This window comes from Oncorhynchus mykiss, chromosome 16, assembly GCF_057628025.1.
Source record: "Oncorhynchus mykiss isolate SJ-2025 chromosome 16, ASM5762802v1, whole genome shotgun sequence".
In the NCBI taxonomy this organism is placed as follows: Eukaryota; Metazoa; Chordata; class Actinopteri; order Salmoniformes; family Salmonidae; genus Oncorhynchus; species Oncorhynchus mykiss.
In genome coordinates, this window is record NC_143037.1 from 43536637 (window position 1) to 43560000 (window position 23364).

At 43.1% G+C, this 23364-nt stretch overlaps 2 protein-coding genes across 2 annotated transcripts; one reads left to right on the plus strand and one right to left on the minus strand.

The window, feature by feature from the left end:
• The first annotated feature begins 177 nt into the window (after positions 1 to 177).
• LOC110491970 (zinc finger protein Eos) lies at positions 178 to 7535 on the plus strand. The gene is made up of 8 exons (XM_021565878.3): positions 178 to 492; positions 1639 to 1693; positions 1875 to 1985; positions 2776 to 3054; positions 3222 to 3389; positions 4281 to 4439; positions 4654 to 4791; positions 4918 to 7535. The coding sequence occupies exons 2-8, from the start codon at positions 1654 to 1656 to the stop codon at positions 5859 to 5861; spliced, it is 1839 nt and encodes a 612-aa protein (XP_021421553.3). The 5' UTR covers positions 178 to 492; positions 1639 to 1653; the 3' UTR covers positions 5862 to 7535.
• A 9388-nt stretch (positions 7536 to 16923) lies between these two features.
• Positions 16924 to 18806, minus strand: rps26 (ribosomal protein S26). The gene is made up of 4 exons (XM_021565882.3): positions 18671 to 18806; positions 17836 to 18013; positions 17407 to 17537; positions 16924 to 17025 (listed from the first exon to the last, which is right to left on the minus strand). Exons 1-4 carry the CDS (start codon positions 18671 to 18673, stop codon positions 16987 to 16989), a joined length of 351 nt encoding a protein of 116 aa, XP_021421557.2. The 5' UTR covers positions 18674 to 18806; the 3' UTR covers positions 16924 to 16986.
• Between the last annotated feature and the right edge of the window lie 4558 nt (positions 18807 to 23364).

Sequence of the window (23364 nt, forward strand, 5' to 3'; positions counted from 1 at the left end):
GCCTGTGCATCGATGTTTTCGGCAATCACTGGCTACTGATCAGGTCATAGTCGTCTTCCCTAGAAGTTGCATGTTTCAACTAATGGTTGCGTGCCACGTCATCGACTGTGCAGTCGGGCACCAAATTGATATAACTTTTGATGTGGTTAGCCAGTGGGTAAAACCTATCCAGGCGTTGTAAGACCTGGTATGCGTCAGCAACGCCTGGGCAGAGGAACGCGCCCAATCTGTTGTAGGCTATTCGGCCTGTATGCCAGCGGTCAGTGCTATCCGTGTTCCTTGGGACGTCCCTACCCTATAAACCATAACTCTTACCCATTTTGCATTTCAACTTCAATGGTTTATGGACGTCCCAAGGATCCCAGATTGCATCGGGCCCAATATGGGCCCGGAAGTTGTCAGGTAAAATTTATATCCGGAGATGCTGCCGTCGCCAGAGACAACAAACAGATATTCTGACATTTAAAAACGACAACAATAGTCGTTCGTCAGGTAAGGAAGAGGGTGATGCACTTGTTAACAACAGCGTTTAGTCAAAGAAAGTGACATTTTGGCAAGGATATGTTTCGGGCTAGTTCAGGTGGACAGCATTTCGTCGGGTGGTGGGTGCCATAGCAACGTCTCAGAAGAAACATTATTCCGCTAGTTTGACTGACATGTCATTTTCGGATGACAGCTGCATCAATCGGGGAAGTGCCCATCTAAATGGCATTTGTGTTGACTTTTGATGCTTGTTTGCACCAATATTTATTTATCGCGTCCTTATTAACCTGTCACGTTCCATCATCAACTTGTTCCATCAAAGCCAGCACAGTGACATGGCAACACGAAACGAATGTCAGGGGTATATTCATTCCGCCAATTCTGTTGAAAAACGTTTCTTAAACGGAACGAAAAGGGGCGGGACCTACTTGAATTTGTCCAACAGAAACTCTCGTTTTGCTCTGTTTGCTTCCGTTTGGATCTAAAGAGTTAACGGTTTCCATAATGAATTCACCCAATGAATATCTTCCATTAATATGATTGGCGCACCGGCGGTACCAAAGGCTGGGGGGTAGACCGTCCATCCTCTTGCTGATGGATGGATAGCTTTATATTGGCCTCACCAGGATCACTCAGTAACCAAAATGTTACATTTGGGTTTGATTTGAAGATCCATGTAACATTTAAAATACATGAAAATAATACAATGCTATGATTGATTTACTTATCATGGTGATAAACCAGAGAAATGTGATAAAACATGTACTCCACATTTCCTGGGTATGTGGTGGAGGAGGGAGGAGAGTTCAAGTGTCACACTTCAGCACTGACTATAAATGTTGAACTTCTGTGCATTTCCTGGCAACTGAGTATAGGTGATCTAGATAGACTAGAGACAATTGCCAGTTAGACAGACAATACAAACTTGTGTCAAACAATCTATTACTGCATTTACTGCAGTCAGATATTTGAAAAAGAAAGCTGCCATAAAGAATAGATTTAACATGGTGAGCATCATACAATTGTACCCAAAATGGCATCAATTTGAATGACAAGTGAGCATGCTCAAGATGAACGATTGTTGTATGCTAGAATATCTCATGAGTGGGACCACATCATTGCTCTGACTTGTCTGTTTTTCTCTCTGTGCCCTAGTCAGCTGGTGAGAGAATGAATGCTGATGACTGCAATGGATTTTCATATATGTCAGGTATGGAAAAAACAGTGGGTGTTTCTTGTTCTACCAAGTCTTATTCCAAAAAGTATTTTTTAGAAGTAACACAATCGGTCTAATTATATTTAGGCCTGGTTCAATACATGAAATACAAGTGCATACTGTGTGTGTGTATGCATGTGTGTGTGTGCGTGCGTACGTACGTGTGTCTTCACAGGCAGTGGAGGAGAGTCGGCAAAGGAGCGAGGTGATTTCTGTGGAGGTCTGAGGGTTCCAACATTGACCACTCCAAACTGTAAACAGTCCTCTCCAAACAGATCTCTTAGTGGTCAGTCATCGCTATACACTGAGTGTACAAAACATTAATAACACCTTCCTAGTATTGAGTGGCAACCCCTCCCCCCTTTTGCCTTCAGAACAGCCTCAATTCATCGGGGCATGGACTCTACAAGGTGTCAAAAGTGTTCCACAGGGATGCTGGCCCATGTTGACTCCAATGCTTCCCAGTTGTGTCAAGTTGGCTGGATGTTCTTTGGGTGGTGGACCATTTTTGATACACAAGGGAAACAGTTGAGTGTGAAAAACCCAGCAGCGTTGCAATTCTTCACAAACGGGTTTACTACTACCGTAACCCATTCAAAGGCACTTAAATATTTTGTCTTGCTCATTCAACCTCTGAATGGCACACACACACTCCATGTCTCAATTGTCTCAAGGCTTAAAAATCCTTCTTTAACCTGTCTCCTCCCCTTCATCTACACTGATTGAAGTGAATTGAAGTAACATCAATGGGATGATAGTTTTCACCTGGATCCACCTGGTCAATCTATGTCATTGAAAGAGCAGGTGTTCTTAATGTTTTGTATACTCAATGTTTGTCTCCTATCCATGATCTCGGTAACCTATTGACTGTACTGTATTTAATATATCACATGAAAAACTGACTGAAAGAACACTGGCAGTTATCTCCCTTGAGGAATTATTTCCATACGATACATTTTTATTGGTATTTCAATATATAAAGATTTACTTCAGTGCAATTTAAGAAATACGTTTCCGTATGCTAAGCTCTGATGATTATTGACAAAACGTCTCTCGCCTGTCTCCACTTTCCTTAGTGAGCACCATTAAGGTAGAACTCTACAGTGACAATGAGTCTGCAGGTTCTCCACAGCCAGAGAGAAGAGATGGAGAGAGGGATGATGACAGAGGGGACAAGACAGAAGAGGGGAGTGAGGTATGGGGAGGACCAGGAAAGGGTTACGGGGAGCTGGCCAGTCCTCAGCCTGCATCTGCCGGTCCCATCCGACTGCCCAATTGTAAGCTCCAATGTGACGTGTGTGGAATGGTCTGCATCGGGCCCAATGTACTAACAGTGCACAAACGCAGCCACACAGGTGAGGATGAATAGACTGCAGGTTAGACCTCATAGACCACACTCCTTTGGCTTAGCTGTAAAAATTGTGATTCAATATGGATCGACTACCTTGCTACAACTTGGTAGTATTGACATGGATAACGAGGAATGAAGTGTGCGTGTGTGTGTGTGTGTGTATTTTGTCAGGTGAGCGTCCATTCCAGTGTAACCAGTGTGGAGCCTCCTTCACCCAGAAGGGGAATCTGCTGCGCCACACAAAGCTGCACTCTGGAGAGAAACCCTTTAAATGTCCCTTCTGTAACTACGCCTGTCGCCGCCGGGACGCACTCTCTGGACACATCCGCACACACACTGGTAAGACACAGTAGCCTGCTTTCTAATGTCAAGCCAGGAAACTGGTGAGACCATTTGGGCTCTAAGTGGGACCAGATGGGGAATAGTGCCTCTACCAGCCTCAGTCCCATTGTGTTGTAACAAGGTATTAGCTCACTATGTAATGTAAGAGTATTGTAATACCATCACTTCTCAGTATTAGGTGTCTGCACTTCGTACTACATTTTTATCATATTGCATCTAGAAAAAGTACAAATCTATAGCACAATGCAAGTGATTGCATTAGAAAAGTCAATTTAGCTCTAGAGTGGGGCTCAGAGGAAATAGATAACTATTGTCTTTACAGGAATGTAAGTTACCACATGTGCAAGAAATGACATTTAAAAGTATTCAAAACAGGATGTCCTGTTGGTGTTTTTCAATTTAATGTAGACATGCATTCAACAGTTGTTGATAGAGACAGGCAAGCCCTGGTGGGTCTCTGCCTTGCTGTTCTGAACAAATAGGTTCATTTTCGAAGAAAGCAAACTTGCACAACGTCGGATTTCGGTGAAATGACGTCAGTTTCTCCGACTGCTTGGTAAGGTGGAACGTTGCGGTGGAGAGTTGAGTGTTTTTTAACGTCATAGGCGTGGAACAGAGAACAACTTCGGGAATTCACGGAGAAGGGGGAGTACATAGTGTAACGACTAGGTCATGAACTAGAACTGAATGATTGAATAAAACTCAATAAAACTCACAACTACATGTATCTTTTTTATTTGACTTACTTGCAGGAATAACTAACTTCCCTAGGAAACAATCCGTAGTTTTGTCATATTTTGTAGAAATCATTTTACCAAAAAAGACCAAAAGAGAAGGATGCATTTACCCATTGATTGACCCATGAATCGCTGTGTTTCTGTGCTGCAGTGCCCTCTCTGACAGTGGGTAAACTTTACAAATGCAGTTACTGTGGTCGTAGCTACAAGCAGCAGAGTACCCTGGAGGAACACCTTGAACGCAGCCACAACTACTTAAAGAGTCTACAGAACCATCAGCCAGCACTCAGCACTGTCCCCACTACACAGGGTAACATACACACACATCGTAATGTGAAATGTACAGAGTAACACACATTGACTCTGTCATCATCCACACAAACATGCTGAAATGCACTTTGCGCCTTCATGTTGTGTTAGTTCAATCTGAGCTCACTGGCCCAGTCAATGTACTGTGACCCAGAAGACTGTTTTTCCAGTATTATGTCAATGCATTTGAACAGAGTCTCCTGTGTTTTGTGTAGGGGAGGAGTCCCCAGGCATGGAGCTGATCCCTGAGCCAGAGCCTGTCCTCCAGCCGTCCACTGAAAAACAGTCCTTCGTACACAGGCTGGTCAACAGCGTCACCAAACGAAAGAGGTCCACACCACAGAAGTTTCTGGGTGAGTTTTCTCCTGTTTATATATTTCCACGTTCCTGAAGGTACTGAAGCCCAACATTGCTTTAACAAGATGATACAGTCCTATGAACCTGAGGTCGTCAACACTGATGTGTCCTTTTCTTTATAGGAGAAAAGCACATGAGGCTCAACAACCGTGATCTACCTTATGAACTATCCCCTGGCCCTGAAGAGGATAAGAATGGGGACCTGCACTCTGACCTTGATGGAGAAGCTGGTGCTACAGGGTTAGCAGGGATTGGGGGCAGGTTCCTCCGCAAGTGTGGAGGTGGTGAGGTCCCTGGGTCTAAGCCCCCTCAGCTGGCCCTGCCCTACTCTGCCTGCCTGTCCGACTCCAGCCCAGTCATCAGCTCTGTTTACAGCCACCGGACTCCTCTGGGTCCCCAGGTCAATGGTGGAGCTGGAGATGTGGCCGTGTCTGTGGAGCTCGCTGGACGGGAAGCAGGCGAGGGACACAAGAACGTTCCCTCAGGTCACAGCAACATCCACAGCCTCACTGTCAGCAACGGCCCCAGCAACAGCCCCAGCAACGGCTGCCACGATTTCAAAGACAAGTCCGACACAAAGAGCACAGCAGAGGAGCAGCAGAGCACCAGGGTTACAGCTCCAACCAGCAACTCCAACAACCCCCACCTCCTCCCTCATCTACATTACCCAACCCCAGGCCTGCTCCGCAGCCGCACCCATCTCCGTCCCAACCCCAGCCAAGCCAACGACCCAGACATAGAAAGGGAGAGAGGAGACAGGGCCTGCCCCGTGCCCATCGACACCACCATCCCAACTAGTGTGAAGGGATCGAGGACCCCCGGTTTAGGGTCACCCTCCATCTCCAAGGAGGCTTCTATACAGGTGGTGGACGGGGAGGGGCGAGCGGTGCGGTCATTCCGCTGTGAGCACTGTCGCATGTTCTTCCTGGACCACGTGATGTTCACCATCCACATGGGCTGCCACGGCTTCCGCCAGCCCTTCCAGTGCAACGTCTGTGGGCACCACAGCCAGGGCCGTTACCAGTTCACCTCGCACATCATCCGCGGGGAGCACCAGGTGGGCTGACGAGGGGAGTTAAAGGGGGGATTCGGTCCCAACTTGGCCCTAACCCTTCCCCTTCAATGTTTACACAAATCTGAAGGGTCTGGATTGGGATAATCAGTGTACTGGTGGAGCTTTCTCTGTATTGCTTCCACCTTACAGATCTATTCACATCATTAAGGCCAAGGGTAGAGGTGGGAGCGAATTGGGACTGGCTAGGGAGGGAGGGAGGTGTCTGCTGCTTTAAGAACGGTGGGCTCAGGTTTGTTCTGCACCACGTTACACAGAGACAGACACACATTGCCTTAACTGTTACATAGCAGCAAACCGTTAATTTAATTATTTTTTAGAGTACGTGATCATGTGTAAAGGAGATTATGATGAACGTAAAATATCCTGTTTAAGGGCACTTCAATATTTAGGTGACGTGGATCGTTTACTGTGGATGGTTACAGATTTCAGGGGTGGAGAAGTAGAGAGTTAATTAATAGGAGACTTGTAATTCCGGTGCAGATCAGACTCTTGAACCATCCAGTGATAGATAGGAGTTGACTGAGGTGGTCATATGCGATTGAGGATTGCACTTTTAGATTCTTTGCTTAAATGTGATAATAGTGTGAAGTGAAATTGACTTTTACCTTTGGAGGGTTTTGTTGTCTGAGATTGCTGTAATGCACTGATAAATTATTGTAACGCTTTAATTTGACTTTGTATAAGAATGCTCTGCACACCAGATGAACAGGGTTTTATAGGATTGTCTTAATGAGACAGGCCATCTACAGAAGTGGGTAATGTACTGGTCTGTCCCTCCACTTAAAATGGGTGCTTTATTTATGTATTGTAATCTCCATCCCAATTTTACAGAGGTGACTCGATGTCAACTTCCACAGAATGGTCCAGGAAACGAGGACTACTACTTTGATGGGTAGACTCCATTTGCACAAATGGAAACTGAATAGTGAGAAAAGCACTTAAAAAATATTTCAGTCTATCAAAGTTTCTCTACTTTTGTATAGTTATGTGAATATATGTATGTTGTAGTGTGCGTTTAGCATAGTTTTGGTAGATGTGGTCAGCTATATCCCAAATCTTGTCCAGCCACAGCACAAGCAGCCCATTATTAATCCAGAAAATGTTACCTCCTGCGATTTTTAAAGCAACCGAAAACCTCTAAATGCATTTGAGTTTTTGCAGTGTGTGAAGTGTACAATGTTTGAGACCAAATTCAGTGTTTTATGTGAAATGTTTAGTCTTTGTTTGCATCCTCCTGTGAAAAATGACAAACAAATGTATTGGTATCTTTAAAAAAACTCAAATCAAATTGTACTATGAATGCACTTGATGTACATAGGATAATTCTAGGACGTATGAATGTGCTTATCAGTTTCTCATTCATTTATCCTTTCCACTGTGTGATGACAAATTAATTATGTATGAACTGTGAAGTAACCTCAAGCACCAACAGAGCAATCAGGGTTGCCAGGTTTTGCTCAAATCTGTAGCCCAATGACCAGAAAATACCCCCCAAAAGGACTGAACTTTTTTCACATTTATACAATAAAACTATTTTTTCATAATGTTATCAAGCCAATAAAGAAGGAAAATCAACAAATCAACGTAACTTGTAACGACGTTAGAAGCTAAATAGTTTTTTTTAATCAAAATAATATTTTTTCAGAATAAACTCATTTGAATATATCGCAAGAGAAAATATAATTTGTCCTTATTAAACTCGCCAGATAATTTTCCACCAATGGCTGTCGATTTAATTTATTTGACTGCTATGATTAAGCAATAAGGCACGAGGGGTATGGTATATGGCCAATATACCACGGCTAAGGGCTGTTCTTAAGCTTGACGAAACGCGGAGTGCCTGAATAGAGCCGTTAGCCGTGGTATATTGGCCATATACACAAACCCCCAGGGTGCCTTATTGCTATTATAAACTGGTTACCAACATAAAAGTACATTTTTGTCATACACATGGTATACAGTCTGTTATACCATGGCTTTTAGCCAATCAGCATTCAGGGCTCGAACCCCATTTTATAATTGTAAATAATTCCCTTTTGCGCATGTGCATAACTATAGATATATCCGATTGGAGAGTTTGAGTGATGAATGTTGGACAGAGGATCTCGAAATCTCTGAGCAAAAAATACTTGGACAAACTTTTTAAAAAACAAACGTTTTCTGGCAATTGTGCCATTATTATGTGCCATATGATTTTAAGACTACAAAGAGTAATAAATGGCCTATTTAGTAGATTGACTTGTCATTTCAACAGGAATAAGCTACAGACTAATATCTGGGTTTATGATTGTAATTAAAGTTTGCCATGGTTTGCTTAGATAGATGTAGGTTGCCTATAGCATAGCTCCTGATAGGCCTACATCTTAATTCAGATAGTCTACAGTAGCCAGTGGTGGAAAAAGTACCCAATTGTCATACTTGAATAAAAGTAAAGATACCTTAATAGAAAATGCCTCAAGTAAAAGTGAAAGTCACCCAGTAAAATCCTACTTTAGTAAAACGTTTTAAATATACTTAATTATAAAAAGTACATGTAATTGCTCAAATATACTTAAGTATCAAAATAAAAAGGATAAATCATTTCAAATTCCTTTTATTAAGCAAACCAGACAGCACAATTGTCTTGTTTTTTAAATGTACAGATAGCCAGGGGCACACTCCAACACATCATTTACAATTAAAGCATTTGTGTTTAGTCAGTCCCCAGATCAGATGCAGTAACCAGGGATTTTCTCTTTTAAGTGCGTGAATTAGACAATTTTCTTGTCCTGCTAAGCATTCAAAATGTAACGAGTACTTTTGGCTGTCAGGGAAAGGTATAAAGTACATTATTTACTTCAGGAATGTAGTGAAGTAAATATAAAAGTCATCAAAAATATAAATAGTAAAGTACAGATACTCAAAAAAAACAACTTAAGTAGTACTTTAAAGTATTTTTACTTAAGTACTTTACACCACTGACAGTAGCCTAGGCAAAATGTAGGCACGATGTCTGTGCCACCAGAGACTCTGGGTTCGCGCCCAGGCGCTGTCGTAACCGGCCGCGACCGGGAGGTCCGTGGGGCGAGGCACAATTGGCCTAGCGTCGTCCAGGTTAGGGAGAGCTTGGCTGTTAGGGATATCCTTGTCTCATCGCGCACTCCTGTGGCGGGCCGGGTGCAGTGCGCGCTAACCAAGGTTGCCAGGTGCACGGTGTTTCCTCCGACACATTGGTGCGGCTGGCTTCCGGGTTGGAGCGCGCTGTGTTATAAGAAGCAGTGCGGCTTGGTTGGGTTGTGTATCGGAGGACGCATGACTTTCAACCTTCGTCTCTCCCGAGCCCGTACGGGAGTTGTGGCGATGAGACAAGACAGTAGCTACTAAACAATTGGATACCACGAAATTGGATGAAAAAGGGGTAAAATTCAACAACAAAAAAACAACAACAAAAAAATTGTAGGCACGATGTAAACTGAATAGATGTAACATGAATAGTTTGGCGATTCCGAGGTAAGAAGTGCTTATGTTTCCCAATAGCCTGCTGGAAAAGGCTACTGAAGATGGGACTGTAATTTCAGTCACTGAATGAAATATGAATAATATCTACAGTGGGGCAAAAAAGTCTTTAGTCAGCCACCAATTGTGTAGGTTCTCCCACTTAAAAAGATGAGAGAGGCCTGTAATTTTCATCATAGGTATACTTCAACTATGACAGACAAAATGAGAAAAAAAATCCAGAAAATCACATTGTAGGATTTTTAATGAATTTATTTGCAAATTATGGTGGAAAATAAGTATTTGGTCACCTACAAACAAGCAAGATTTCTGGCTCTCACAGACCTGTAACTTCTTCTTTAAGAGGCTCCTCTGTCCTCCACTCGTTTCCTGTATTAATGGCACCTGTTTGAACTTATCAGTATAAAAGACACCTGTCCACAACCTCAAACAGTCATACTCCAAACTCCACTATGGCCAAGACCAAAGAGCTGTCAAAGGACACCAGAAACAAAATTGTAGACCTGCATCAGGCTGGGAAGACTGAATCTGCAATAGGTAAGCAGCTTGGTTTGAAGAAATCAACTGTGGGAGCAATTATTAGGAAATGGAAGACATACAAGACCACTGATAATCTCCCTCGATCTGGGGCTCCACGCAAGATCTCACCCCGTGGGGTCAAAATGATCACAAGAACGGTGAGCAAAAATCCCAGAACCACACGGGGGGACCTAGTGAATGACCTGCAGAGAGCTGGGACCAAAGTAACAAAGCCTACCATCAGTAAAACACTACGCCGCCAGGGACTCAAATCCTGCAGTGCCAGACGTGTCCAGGTACGTCTGAAGTTTGCTAGAGAGCAGTTGGATGATCCAGAAGAAGATTGGGAGAATGTCATATGGTCAGATGAAACCAAAATATAACTTTTTGGTAAAATCTCAACTCGTCGTGTTTGGAGGACAAAGAATGCTGAGTTGCATCCAAAGAACACCATACCTACTGTGAAGCATGGGGGTGGAAACATCATGCTTTGGGGCTGGTTTTCTGCAAAGGAACCAGGACGACTGATCCGTGTAAAGGAAAGAATGAATGGGGCCATGTATCGTGAGATTTTGAGTGAAAACCTCCTTCCATCAGCAAGGGCATTGAAGACGAAACGTGGCTGGGTCTTTCCGCATGACAATGATCCCAAACACACCGCCCGGGCAACGAAGGAGTGGCTTCGTAAGAAGCATTTCAAGGTCCTGGAGTGGCCTAGCCAGTCTCCAGATCTCAACCCCATAGAAAATCTTTGGAGGGAGTTGAAAGTCCGTGTTGTCCAGCAACAGCCCCAAAACATCACTGCTCTAGAGGAGATCTGCATGGAGGAATGGGCCAAAATACCAGCAACAGTGTGTGAAAACCTTGTGAAGACTTACAGAAAACGTTTGACCTCTGTCATTGCCAAAAAGGGGTATATAACAAAGTATTGAGATAAACTTTTGTTATTGACCAAATACTTATTTTCCACCATAATTTGCAAATAAATTCATTAAAAATCCTACAATGTGATTTTCTGGATTTTTTTTCTCATTTTGTCTGTCATAGTTGAAGTGTACCTATGATGAATTACAGGACTCTCTTATCTTTTTAAGTGGGAGAACTTGCACAATTGGTGGCTGACTAAATACTTTTTTTGCCCCACTGTATATGAACTGAATATGCTTGTCAACAACATCCAGTATTTTTGACAATATACCACAGCTGTTAGCCGTGGTATATTGGCCATATACCACAAACCCCCCAGGTTCCTTATTGCTATTATAAACTGGTTACCAATTAGAAGAGTAACAAATATTTTTGGGTCATACAAATGGTATATGGTCTGATATATACCACGACTTTCAGCCAATCAGCATTTAGGGCTCGAACCAGGCTTATAATTGTAAATATATCCCCTTTGCGCATTTTTTAGCAAAAAAAACTTGGATGACCATAAAAAAAACAAATGTTAGGCTATTTTCTGGCAATTGTGCTGTTATTATGTGCCAAATGTTAAGAATACAAACAGTTATAAATTGCCCATTTGTGAGATCAACTTGTCATTTCAATAGGCATAATTTACAAATTAGAATTTGAGTTTATGATTGTAATTCAATTTAGCTCTGGTTTTAGAGTAAACTTGGTAGCCTACAGCTCCTGATAGGCCTACAATCTCTTTCAGATAGTCTACGGTAGCCTAGACAAGATATAGGCAAGATGTAAACTGAACGATTTAGAAGCTTGCTTAGTTCAAATGAACAGACTACTTCATTCAAAATGAATAGATTTCAAGGTAAGAAGGTCTTGTGTTTCCCAAAAGCCTGCTGGAATAGGCTACTGAGGATGGGGTCATAATTTCAATGACTGAGTTAAATATGAATATTATGTACAGTACCAAGTTTGGACACACCTACAAATTCCAGTGTTTTTCTTTATTTTACTATTTTCTACATTGTAGAATAATAGTGAAGACATCAAAATTATGTAATAACATATGGAATCATGTAGTAACCAAAAAAGCGTTAAACAAATCAAATATATTTTATATTTGAGATTCTTTAAAGTAGCCACCCTTTGCCTTGATGACAGCTTTGCACACTATTGGCATTCTCTCAACCAACTTCATGAGGTAGTCACCTGGAATGCATTTTAATGAACAGGTGTGCCTTGTTAAAAGGTTATTTGTGGAATTTCTATCCTTAATACGTTTTGTGACAAGGTAGGGGGGTACACAGAAGATAACCCTATTTGGTAAAAGACTAAGTCCGTGTTATGGCAAGAACAGCTCAAATAAGCATAGAAAAACGACAGTCCGTCATTGGGCTCCCAAGTGTAGCAGCGGTCTAAGGCACTGCATCTCAGTGCTTGAGGTGTCACTACAGACCCTGGTTCGATTCCAGGCTGTATCACAACCGGCCATAATTGGGAGTCCCATAGGTCGGTGCACAATTGGTCCAGCGTCATCTGGGTTAGGGTTTGGCCGGGGTAAGCCATCGTTGTAAATAAGAATTTGTTCTTAACTGACTTGCCTAGTTAAATAAAGGTAAAATACTTTAAGACATGGTCAGTCAATGTGAAAAATGTCAAGAACTTTGAAACTTTCTTCAAGTTCAGTCGCAAAAACCATCAAGCGCTATGATGAAACTAGATCTCATGAGGACCGCCACAGGAAAGGAAGACCCAGAGTTAACTCTGCTGTAGAGGATAAGTTCATTAGAGTTACCAGCCCAAGAAATTGCAGCCCAAATAAATGCTTCACAGAGTTCAAGTAACAGACACATCTCAACATCAACTGTTCAGAGGAGACTGCGTGAATCAGGCCTTCATGGTCAAATTGCTGCAAAGAAACCACTACTAAAGGACACCAATAATAATAAGACTTGCTTGGGCCAAGAAACAAGCAATGGACATTAGACTGGTGGAAATCTGTCCTTTGGTCTGATGAGTCTAGATTTGGCCGTGTTTTTGTGAGATGCTGAGTGGGTGAACGAATGATCTCCGCATGTGTGGTTCTCACCGTGAAGCATGGAGGAGGTGTGATGGTGCTTTTCTGGTGACACTGTGATGTATTTAGAATTCAAGGTACACTTAACCAGCATGGCTACCACAGCATTTTTCAGCGGTATGTCATCCCATCTGGTTTGCGCTTAGAGGGACTATCATTTGTTTTTCAACAGGATAATGAACGAACACACCTCCAGGCTGTGTAAGGGCTATTTGACCAAGAAGGAGAGTGATGGAGTGCTGCATCAGATGACCTGGCCTCCCCAATCTCAACCCAATTGAGATGGTTTGGGATGAGTTGGACTGCAGAGTGAAGGATAAGCAGCCAACAAGTGCTCAGCATTTGTGGGAACTCCTTCAAGACTGTTGGGAAAGCATTCCTCATGAAGCTGGTTGAGAGACTGCCAAGTGTGCAAAGCTGTCATCAAGACAAAGGGTGGTTACTTTGAAGAATCTAAAATACACTGCTCATACACTGATTTACAATAAATTTCACATGCTGTTTTACAAATGGAATAGACAACAGTTGGAAATTATAGGCAATTAGCAAGACACCCCCAATAAAGGAGTGGTTCTGCAGGTGGTAACCACAGACCACTTAGTTCCTATGCTTCCTGGCTGATGTTTTGGTCACTTTTGAATGCTGTTGGTGCTTTCACTCTAGTGGTAGCATGAGACGGAGTCATGTAGTGCAGCTCATCCAGGATGACACATCAATGCGAGCTGTGGCAAGAAGGTTTGCTGTGTCTGTCAGCGTAGTGTCCAGAGCATGGAGGCGCTACCAGGAGACAGGCCAGTACATCAGGAGACGTGGAGGAGGCCGTAGGAGGGCAACAACCCAGCAGCAGGACCGCTACCTCCGCCTTTGTGCAAGGAGGAGCAGGAGGAGCACTGCCAGAGCCCTGCAAAATGACCTCCAGCAGGCCTCAAATGTGCATGTGTCTGCTCAAACGGTCAGAAACAGACTCCATGAGAATGGTATGAGGGCCCGACATCCACAGGTGGGGGTTGTGCTTACAGCCCAACACAGCGCAGGACGTTTGGCATTTGCCAGAGAACACCAAGATTGGCAAATTCGCCACTGGCGCCCTGTGCTCTTCACAGATTAAAGCAGGTTCACACTGAGCACGTGACAGACGTGACAGTCTGGAGACGCCGTGGAGAACGTTCTGCTGCCTGCAACATCCTCCAGCATGACCGGTTTGGCGGTGGGTCAGTCATGGTGTGGGGTGGCATTTCTTTGGGGGGCCGCACAGCCCTCCATGTGCTCGCCAGAGGTAGCCTGACTGCCATTAGGTACCGAGATGAGATCCTCAGACCCCTTGTGAGACCATATGCTGGTGCGGTTGGCCCTGGGTTCCTCCTAATGCAAGACAATGCCACCTCATGTGGCTGGAGTGTGTCAGCAGTTCCTGCAAGAGGAAGGCATTGATGCTATGGACTGGCCCGCCCGTTCCCCAGACCTGAATCCAATTGAGCACATCTGGGACATCATGTCTCGCTCCATCCACCAACGCCACGTTGCACCACAGACTGTACAGGAGTTGGCAGATGCTTTAGTCCAGGTCTGGGAGGAGATCCCTCAGGAGACCATCCACCACCTCATCAGGAGCATGCCCAGGCGTTGTAGGGAGGTCATATAGGCACGTGGAGGCCACACACACTACTGAGCCTCATTTTGACTTGTTTTAAGGACATTACATCAAAGTTGGATCAGCCTAGTGTGGTTTTCCACTTTAATTTTGAGTGTGACTCCAAATCCAGACCTCCATGGGTTGATAAATTTGATTTCCATTGATAATTGTGTGATTTTGTTGTCAGCACATTCAACTATGTAAAGAAAAAAGTATTTAATAAGAATAATTCATTCATTCAGATCTAGGATGTGTTATTTTTGTGTTCACTTTTTTTTTTTGAGCAGTGTATATTTTGATTTGTTTAACACTTCTTTTGGTTACTACATGATTCCATTCCATGTGTTATTTAAGATTTTGTATGTCTTCACTATTATTCTACAATGTAGAATATAGTAAAAAATAAAGAACCTTTGAATGAGTAGGTGTGTCCAAACTTCTGACTGGTACAGTATTTGAAACGAATATGCTTGTTAACTGCCCGTTTTGTTGACAATCTGATTACTGTTACCGTTAATCTAATGTTCTCCGTTTTGTTGACAAACATTGAATTACATTTTATTTTACATGTAGCCTAATCTGATTACTGTTACCGTTAATCTAATGTTCTAACAACTGCTCGGCAATTACGATAGAGCTTTGATTACTTCTGAAATTAAACATGTCCATTAATAATTGCATAATAACACAAGGCTACAACAATAGCCTTTAACTTCAGTTTATGTATGAAATTGGTTTGCCAGCTCCAGGTAGGCTACAAAACTGGCAAAAATTGATTTGCAATGACTTCAGTGATATCATCATTTAACATATGGAATATAAATTAAATAGGCTACTTGATGGCCAACAGAGGCAAATGTATCATTCTCCATATTTAATGTCAGTTTCATTGAAGACTTTCCCCCGTAAAATGAACCACGGGAGGTAGTTCCATAACTTCCATTCCACATTTCCACTCGGGCAGCCCCCGAGACCTAAGAACTGAGCATGCATAAAACACTTCGCTTGATTGCTCAAATAAAACTAAGTCAACATTAGAATGCAGTCTCCGAGCGATCAGCCCGCCTCGCTGTCTTACAAATCAACAGGTCACATTTAAAGAGAAATGCCATGGCAATTCAATGGCGGCCGCGGTGCAATTTAGAAGTAGTTCAAAAACCCGCGACCAACACATTTTCACCAGCGAAATTGTTATCCAAATTTAGCTAGAAAATAGCGAGCATGGCAACCCTGAGAGCAATGGTCAACGTACATAAATATTGGAGAATCTGACATCGTTTTAACACCACAGATATTTCACTGGATGTCTAAATGTGAAGCATCCGCTTGACCCAGTGACCGGCAGTGGAAAAATATAAGATTTTGGCCGAGATTTTGATAATTTTATCGTTTAAAAATGTGGATCAAAGTAGTTCTGTTCCCAAAACTAAAATATGTTACGAACAGAGTGGACTAAATTGTAGTCCTTACCTTTTTAAAAATTCGCGTTGATTAGAAGTGCAAAGGCGAATTCAGGCATTGCACATGCGTACTTCAGACAAGGGGTTACCTAACGGGAATATGCAAACGTATGCTAGAACGTTCCAATAGTATCGCGCTACCTCGTGCTTGGACCTGCCCACTTCTGCTTGTTTGACTGACTCACGGGCTGTGATCTCTTGTTTTCGTTAACATTAGCCAATGTTTTTAAACTACCGTGCACGATATGGTTCATTGTGCCAATAAATCAGCAAAATCTCATTTTAGATTTTTCAAATTGGCTGCGTAAGCTAAAATTGGGATCATGTATACGCTAATGATCATACAAAAAAATAGAGTAACAGAGCAATATACAATACAGCCGACTTAGCAAAACGAGTTTGTATTAAGTGCATGGGGGCTGCCATCTTCAAGCACCTCTTGTAACATTTAAAAATGAAAAACCTGAGCATCGCAAACAAAATCCAATGAGTGCAAAGTTTAACCATACAACTATGCACAAGGACTACTTTGAATTTCCATAGAACATTTTACAACAACCTTTACTTGGAACAGTGCAGATGCAAAGATTGGTAACAGAATGACCAGAGGCAAATGTATGGCTTTTGTTTGACAGTGAAAAATCCTGTCACACTTACTGTGGAATTGCCCTTATTCCTGTCATTAGCCTTTCACTGAATTGCAATGTTTTAATTTTGTGACCAATGTAGTGTGACAAAGAAAACTTTACCTCAAGATGACAAATACGTGAAACTGCCTCATTCTTTAAAATAAGTGTTACTTTTGATATCAAATTATGTTATGCAACCCAGCTCTGTTCCAACTTATTTGTTTCCAATAAAAATACATTAAACATTAAATACATTAAATTAGCATATTTAATATAAAGTATTTCAGATATTCTGCTCCCAAGGTGCTATACAAATGTAACACTTCTGATGTACAGTTAAATCACTTTTATTTTCACATAAAACTGACAGTAACCCTTAGGATAGTCCACCACATTAACCCATGGGCTTTGGAGGTGGTCTTGGGGCACCACCCTAGAAGGGAGAAAATAAAAATATTTAGTCAAAATATTCATAACATACTTTCATAATATACTTTCACTTTGTCTACCATATTAACTTCCTGTCCCAAAAAGAGCTTTAGGATCCAGACTAGGTGAATTGGGAAAGATTCAGATCATGCTTCCAAGTTTATAGATCAATGAGTTTAGTTTGTCAATTGACTAGCTAGCTGAGGTCAATTTAACTTGACATTCTTAGGCTACATGGCTTTTGAATGTAAAAGCCCACCAAACACGCCCTTCCATAATCTCTGCCATCACATCCAACGCAGTACTTCCAGTAGTTTAATTAAGGGAGGTGCACTGTTGAGGCCTTTTACTCCTTTTAGTTCCTAGTTAAGGGTCTATAACTTACACTGGGCCTGAAGCGAGGTGGTGGTGTGCGGTCCTTCCTGGCCTCAGTGGAGCGATTCCTCACCACCTTGCTGTGGATGGCACAGCTCACACAGTAGTGCAGCTTCACATACAGCTTGGGCAGCACATATGCTTGAAGGGAGACAACAATAAGGGCAAGGTCAGATCAATGGCACCTCACAGCTGGGCCAGAATATTGATACTACATTTAAATGATTAAATGTTTTATTTATTTAACTGTAATCCACTGTAGTCTAGGTCATTCAATACAGCCACATGTACAGGGAAAAAAATACAAAAGCACTTGCCCGATACTTTCACATTTCCCCCAGCATAATCATCCCAATGCACCAGATACATGCAAGTACATTTGCCAACACAAAAACGTAGATATTTGTATGTTTGACAACATCATTCAGCAGCTACTCACAGTCAAACACGCTGGCCTCTGTGATGTCCCTCACCGCAGCAGCCTCGACAATGTTCCTGATGACAAACTTCTTGATGGCCTTGTCCTTAGGCACACACCGGGCACAGTTAGTGCAGCGGATGGGCTGGACATGTCCACGACCCTTCTTGGCACGGCCGTTATTCCTTCTCTTCTTAGTCTGGGGAGAGGTGGATGAGATGTCCAGTTATTTTAATGGTGGCTACGGAAACCAATGTGTGCGCCTGCAACACGACTTGACAACTTTACCCACAGAACGTTCCTGAACAGATCATGTCACGTCCGTTCCCCACAGATCGTATCTAACTCACAATATTTGGGGAAATGTTTTTAACATCAACACCCGCATACATAGATACTGGTTTACCTATTCACCTGCGCCACATAATTCTGACAACGAACGTACTCAGAAGCCTATTTGCTCATTGGAAAAACGGGTACTTGGTAGGCTTAGTTAAGGTAAACGGCTAGTTTGTTTCCTACACTCTTAATGTTAATAACGTTATCGAGTACTTCAACGGCTCTGAGGACGGATTATGCGCCTAATTACTATAACAGTTTAGCTCCATGATTTTCAACAAACGACCCATAACAGGTTATCAAGCACACATACGCTAACGCGTGCTTGTTGTAGCTAGTTAGCGAACCATATTTACAACTAATATACCAAATATAAACACTTTTCGTACCCAAATTATGAAGAAAGGACTACATATGATTATTTTCTACAAGTAAATGACCAATTCGGCGGTGTATTTTGGTGTGTATTTTCAAACTCAACATGCTGGGCCTGTAGAAGAATCAGACGCGCTCTTACCATCGTGGCATGGAAGGCTGGAAAGAGAACGAGACGGAAGTGGGAAGAAAATTCATGCGTATTTTCCGTCCGACGGGAGAGCAGTGCGCATGTGCAGACCACATGTGCGTTTTGTGTGGACGTTCGCTAGATGTCGGCATTGACTGGTTTATGAGCTGGTACAGCAGAGGGGGAGGCAGGGCTTCCCAAACTCGGTCCTCGGGACCCCAAGGGGTGTACGTTTTGGTTTTTGCCCAAGCACTACACAGCTGATTCAAATAATCAACTAATTATCAAGCTTTGAAAGTAGTGGTATGTGTTAATTGTAAGGGTGCTCATGGGGCTGGGTAGGTTGAGGTTTCCAGGGTTAGAGTAGTGCAGAAGTTGTCATATGCTGAGGCAGTGAAGAAAGTAAGGGAAGATGGGAAGATGGGTCAAGGGGGAGGGATCAGAGGAGTGGTGTGAGTAGTAGATCTGTACCAGCACAGAGTGATATATGTTTCAGTAAAATTGGATTTTTGGCATTTATAGTAATGTTTATCAACTGTACTGCAGGGATGGAATGTAAAGTCACAGAAAATAGAGGTTGTGGTGGCAGCTGCAGAGTGGTATTTGGGTGTGCAAGAATTACAGGGTGTGTTAAGTGGTGATGTCCCATCCTTTCAGGCTGTTGGCCTGAGGTAGGACTAAATATATGGTACTTATAATAATTTTTGGTGTGTGTAGTGGTAGATGGTAAGGTATTTGTTGTACTTTTTTTGTTGTTGTTGATTTTTTATTTTTTTAGAAAAGCGAAGTGTAGTAGGTGACGGTAATGCAACATTTACTGGATGCCAACCACTGTGGATTTACTTGACGCACCCCATGGAACCATTCTGTCCTGCTTATGTGCTAATGTCATGTATGTGTGCATGTTGTCTCCTCGGGGTCGGTTTGAGCTTGTTTTGCACTAGGGCAAAGAAATACACTTCTAGGAGCTCACGTGGGGTGATAGGTCACTGATCATATGACCAGTGATGAGAAAGTGTTTGAACCAGAGGTTTGAACAGGTGAGAGGTGACCGCGGTCGGTTTGAAAACTCTGTGGAGCGGTTCTTACCGTCTCACTAGAACAACATGGATTACACCTCTACTCCCCATTTATACGGTAGGCGCTTAACAAAATGTATTTGAACTTTATATCCTATAGCAAATGGAAACATCATCTAACTAAATCTACTGAAGGCAAATTCTACTTGGATGCATCATGAACTGTGAAAGTGGTGGGAATCGCCATTACACTGACAGCATTTTCTTTGCAGCAATTGTTAGTCATTCATAACAGTTTTATATTCAAAACATTTAAATTACAGTCTCACATAAATGCTTAGGATAGCCTACATAAAGGACTGGTTAGGGCTAGGCCGTTGCAATGTTGACATGTCACAGTATTAGGCCTCTGTAAGTTATATCACCTGATATTAAAGTAACTTGAGTCCTGGCCCTGAGAAAGTTGGTGAAAGAGAGGGGACATATTTGGAGGGTGCAAACCTTGGCTTCCATCACAAATGGCACCATGTTCCCTATGTAGTGTACTACTATTGACTAGAGCCCCATGGCTGGTGCATAGGGAATAGGGTGCCATTTGGGACTTAACCTCATTGTCAGCCAGGCTGAGACAGGATAACACTGCGTCTGGAAGCGATTACAGAGTTTGGTGAGCAGAGCAGTGAGAAAAGGGTGGGGGCAGCAGGGAGTGTTTGTGTGTGTGTAAACGTTCCTTCTGTGTGTGTATGTGAGCCTGCCTGTGTGGATGTCTGCTTTCATGTGCTTTCATTCCTGTGTATGTGTTGGAGGAGGGCCAGTTATGCAAGCAGCAGTTCTCCCCGTGCACGCTGACTGGAAGATGTGTGGCTCCTGTGGTTGGCTGTCCCCTGTGTCACTGCCGTTAGAAACCCGAGTGCCAAAAGAAATGTCTTCTTTACAGGGGCCGGCTGCCAGACACTTCAGCGAGGAGAACGGATGGGACCAGAGAACTTTGACTTACTGATGAAAAAATCGTGCTTTTACCATCAAATTCACACCCACTCAATGCACAGTCATACGGAGTTACACCAAAAGTGTCTTTGGTTACACACACTCGTGGGCAATTCTCTCCTGCTTTGGAGTGTGTAGTTAATTATATGATACATTAAACATCTCCCACTGAGTCATTGCTGTGCTAGCGTCTTCTAGGGAAGTCAGTCACAGTATCACAATGTCTGATAATGATGTCAGCAATGTCAGATTAGGATGTTTAATGTTTGAGATGCCACATTTATTAGGTGTTTAGGTGTGTGCTAGTGGTTGTGGAAAGGACCTAGAAGGGTCAGGGTGGTTGTGTGTGTGCTCACTCACATGTGGGCATGAGCGCGTGTGTGTGTGTCAGAGAGAGTGAGAGAGTGACACAGGAATGTGTCAGAGTTCCCGTAAGCCACCATTGCTCCTAAACTGCAGCAAATAAACATTCCTGTGCTGGTGTGTCAGAGCTGAGCCCTTGCCCGCTATTGCTGTAATTAAAACCAAAAACACCCCATTTTCCCTCTTTGTCTCTATCTAAATTCTGCAGCGGTTTGCATGTAGACAATGTCCCACTGATATACTCCAATTTAAATGACCCCAGCCTTTGTGTGATCCCGGTTGATAAGGTAGGTTGTAGGTAGACACAGAGCCACAGTTGGACAGACAAGTAGAGTGCACATGCTATTTTGACATATGGACTCTACCCACTCGGTGCTCACATTTAGCAAAGTTGCTAGTTAAGGTTTCTGCCAGATGTCTATGAACAATGCAAACACACGCACATGTAATCGCCTTCCATAACAGAAGATTGGCATTGATGGCACACCAGAGAATCTCTAGAATGTATAGTGATGTTTAACCGTTGGAGGCTTAGTCGCTGTTTTTCCCCACAAAGTCGTTTGCAAATGATCAACGTATAGAAACATGCCTTTTTTTTGATAGTTCCAATTACAATGCAGTATTTCGTGTTTCGCCGAGATATTTTATTTCTAACAATTTTATTTATTTATTTATTTATTTCACCTTTATTTAACCAGGTAGGCAAGTTGAGAACAAGTTCTCATTTACAATTGCGACCTGGCAAGGGGTGACAAAGCAATGACGAGAGGGTACCCGACATTCCTGTGTACCCGACATTCCTGTGTGTGGGTTTGCAGTGCACCGTCACCCCTGTCCTCGTACCAAACAATACTTAAAGCGGGGCCTCTATTCCACCCTATGAGCAGCAAGCATCAAGGCAGGCTGTGTGAAGTCTGTTCAGCGAGCATGGCTGTGCTGTCATTGAGGACTCTATCTCTGCAGCAGTCCTGTGGTTTAGAAGATGATTTCATCTAAATGAGATCCTAGCAGGCCAACTGGGAAGGAGCAGCCCGTCCCGTCAAGCCAATAGAGATAATCAAGGGGTCATGGTCTGTATGTGTGGGGGCCGGTAATGCCCCATGAATTATTACAGCACACACAGTCATGCCAGACACACACACAAACACACCACAGAGTTCAACCAACCCTCCCTCCTACCTTAACTGCCCTACTCCTCTGTCCACCTCTCTCCACCAGGGCCCGAGGCACTGAGCCTGACCACAGACATCATACTGATTTCTCACAGTGGCCTAGCGGTCTGTCCACATTCCCACCCTGATTCACTGTGCACTGCAAACCCACACACAGGAAAAAGTGGTTATAGACACACACACACATACACTCACGGGAAACAGTGGTTTCACAGTGTCTGTCTGCAGTGGTGAAGAGGATTGAATGTCTGTCTTGCTTTCCCTCTGAATCTGTCATTCCCCCAAATAACACCATCCATATCTCATCCTCCGTGCCAGAGGTTATGGAGTGATGGAGATGTTACCAGGCAGGGGCCATTGTGATGTAGGGTGGCTGTTGCTACGGAGCTGCCATCTGCTGAAAAGCGTAGTTGCTAGGGTGCAGTTCTTCTGGACTGTGTCTGCTTCCCAGCTGCCATCCCCATACACACACACAGACTGGCATGCACACACACAGAGAGGTACACACACACACACACACACACACACACACACACACACAGACCATGCTTTAAAACCCCCCTCTTGTAATATCAAACCCCGCGGTGCATCAGCTCTTTTTCTCCACCACTCTTAGTCCGAGCACCCCATAGTACCCCACTGCATATAATTGGCTATCTTTGTCTGGGTCCCACATGACACCCTATACCCTATATAGTACACTACTTTTGACCAGAGGCCTATGCGCACACATACATAGTCGCAGGCCCAATGCACTACTTTTGTGAAGAAAATCCGATTTTTCCACACTCCTACTTCCTGCAGCTACACACACACTCAAACACTTTAACAGTGGAGGTGCTCTGTTGGAAAAGACTCCCTTCTCTTAAAAAGTGGCACTAAGTTAATCCTTATTGGACGGTCCCAGACCAGTGTGGCTTTGTCTTGGCCAATTATCAAGTTACTTAATTAGTGGCATTATTCAATTAACTTTATATGGCTCTTGGCCCTAGAGTTGTTGGTTAAGTTGTTCCCCAGAGCTAAGGGTCCTATAAAGGCATTTTAGCGTACTGTTTGAATTAAGTTATTTTTAATGGATAAAAATGGGAAATAGATTAATTCAGTCAGGAAACACAGAGTCATTAGTTAACCTCAGGTATTGGGGCACTAATTGAAGTGACAGTTA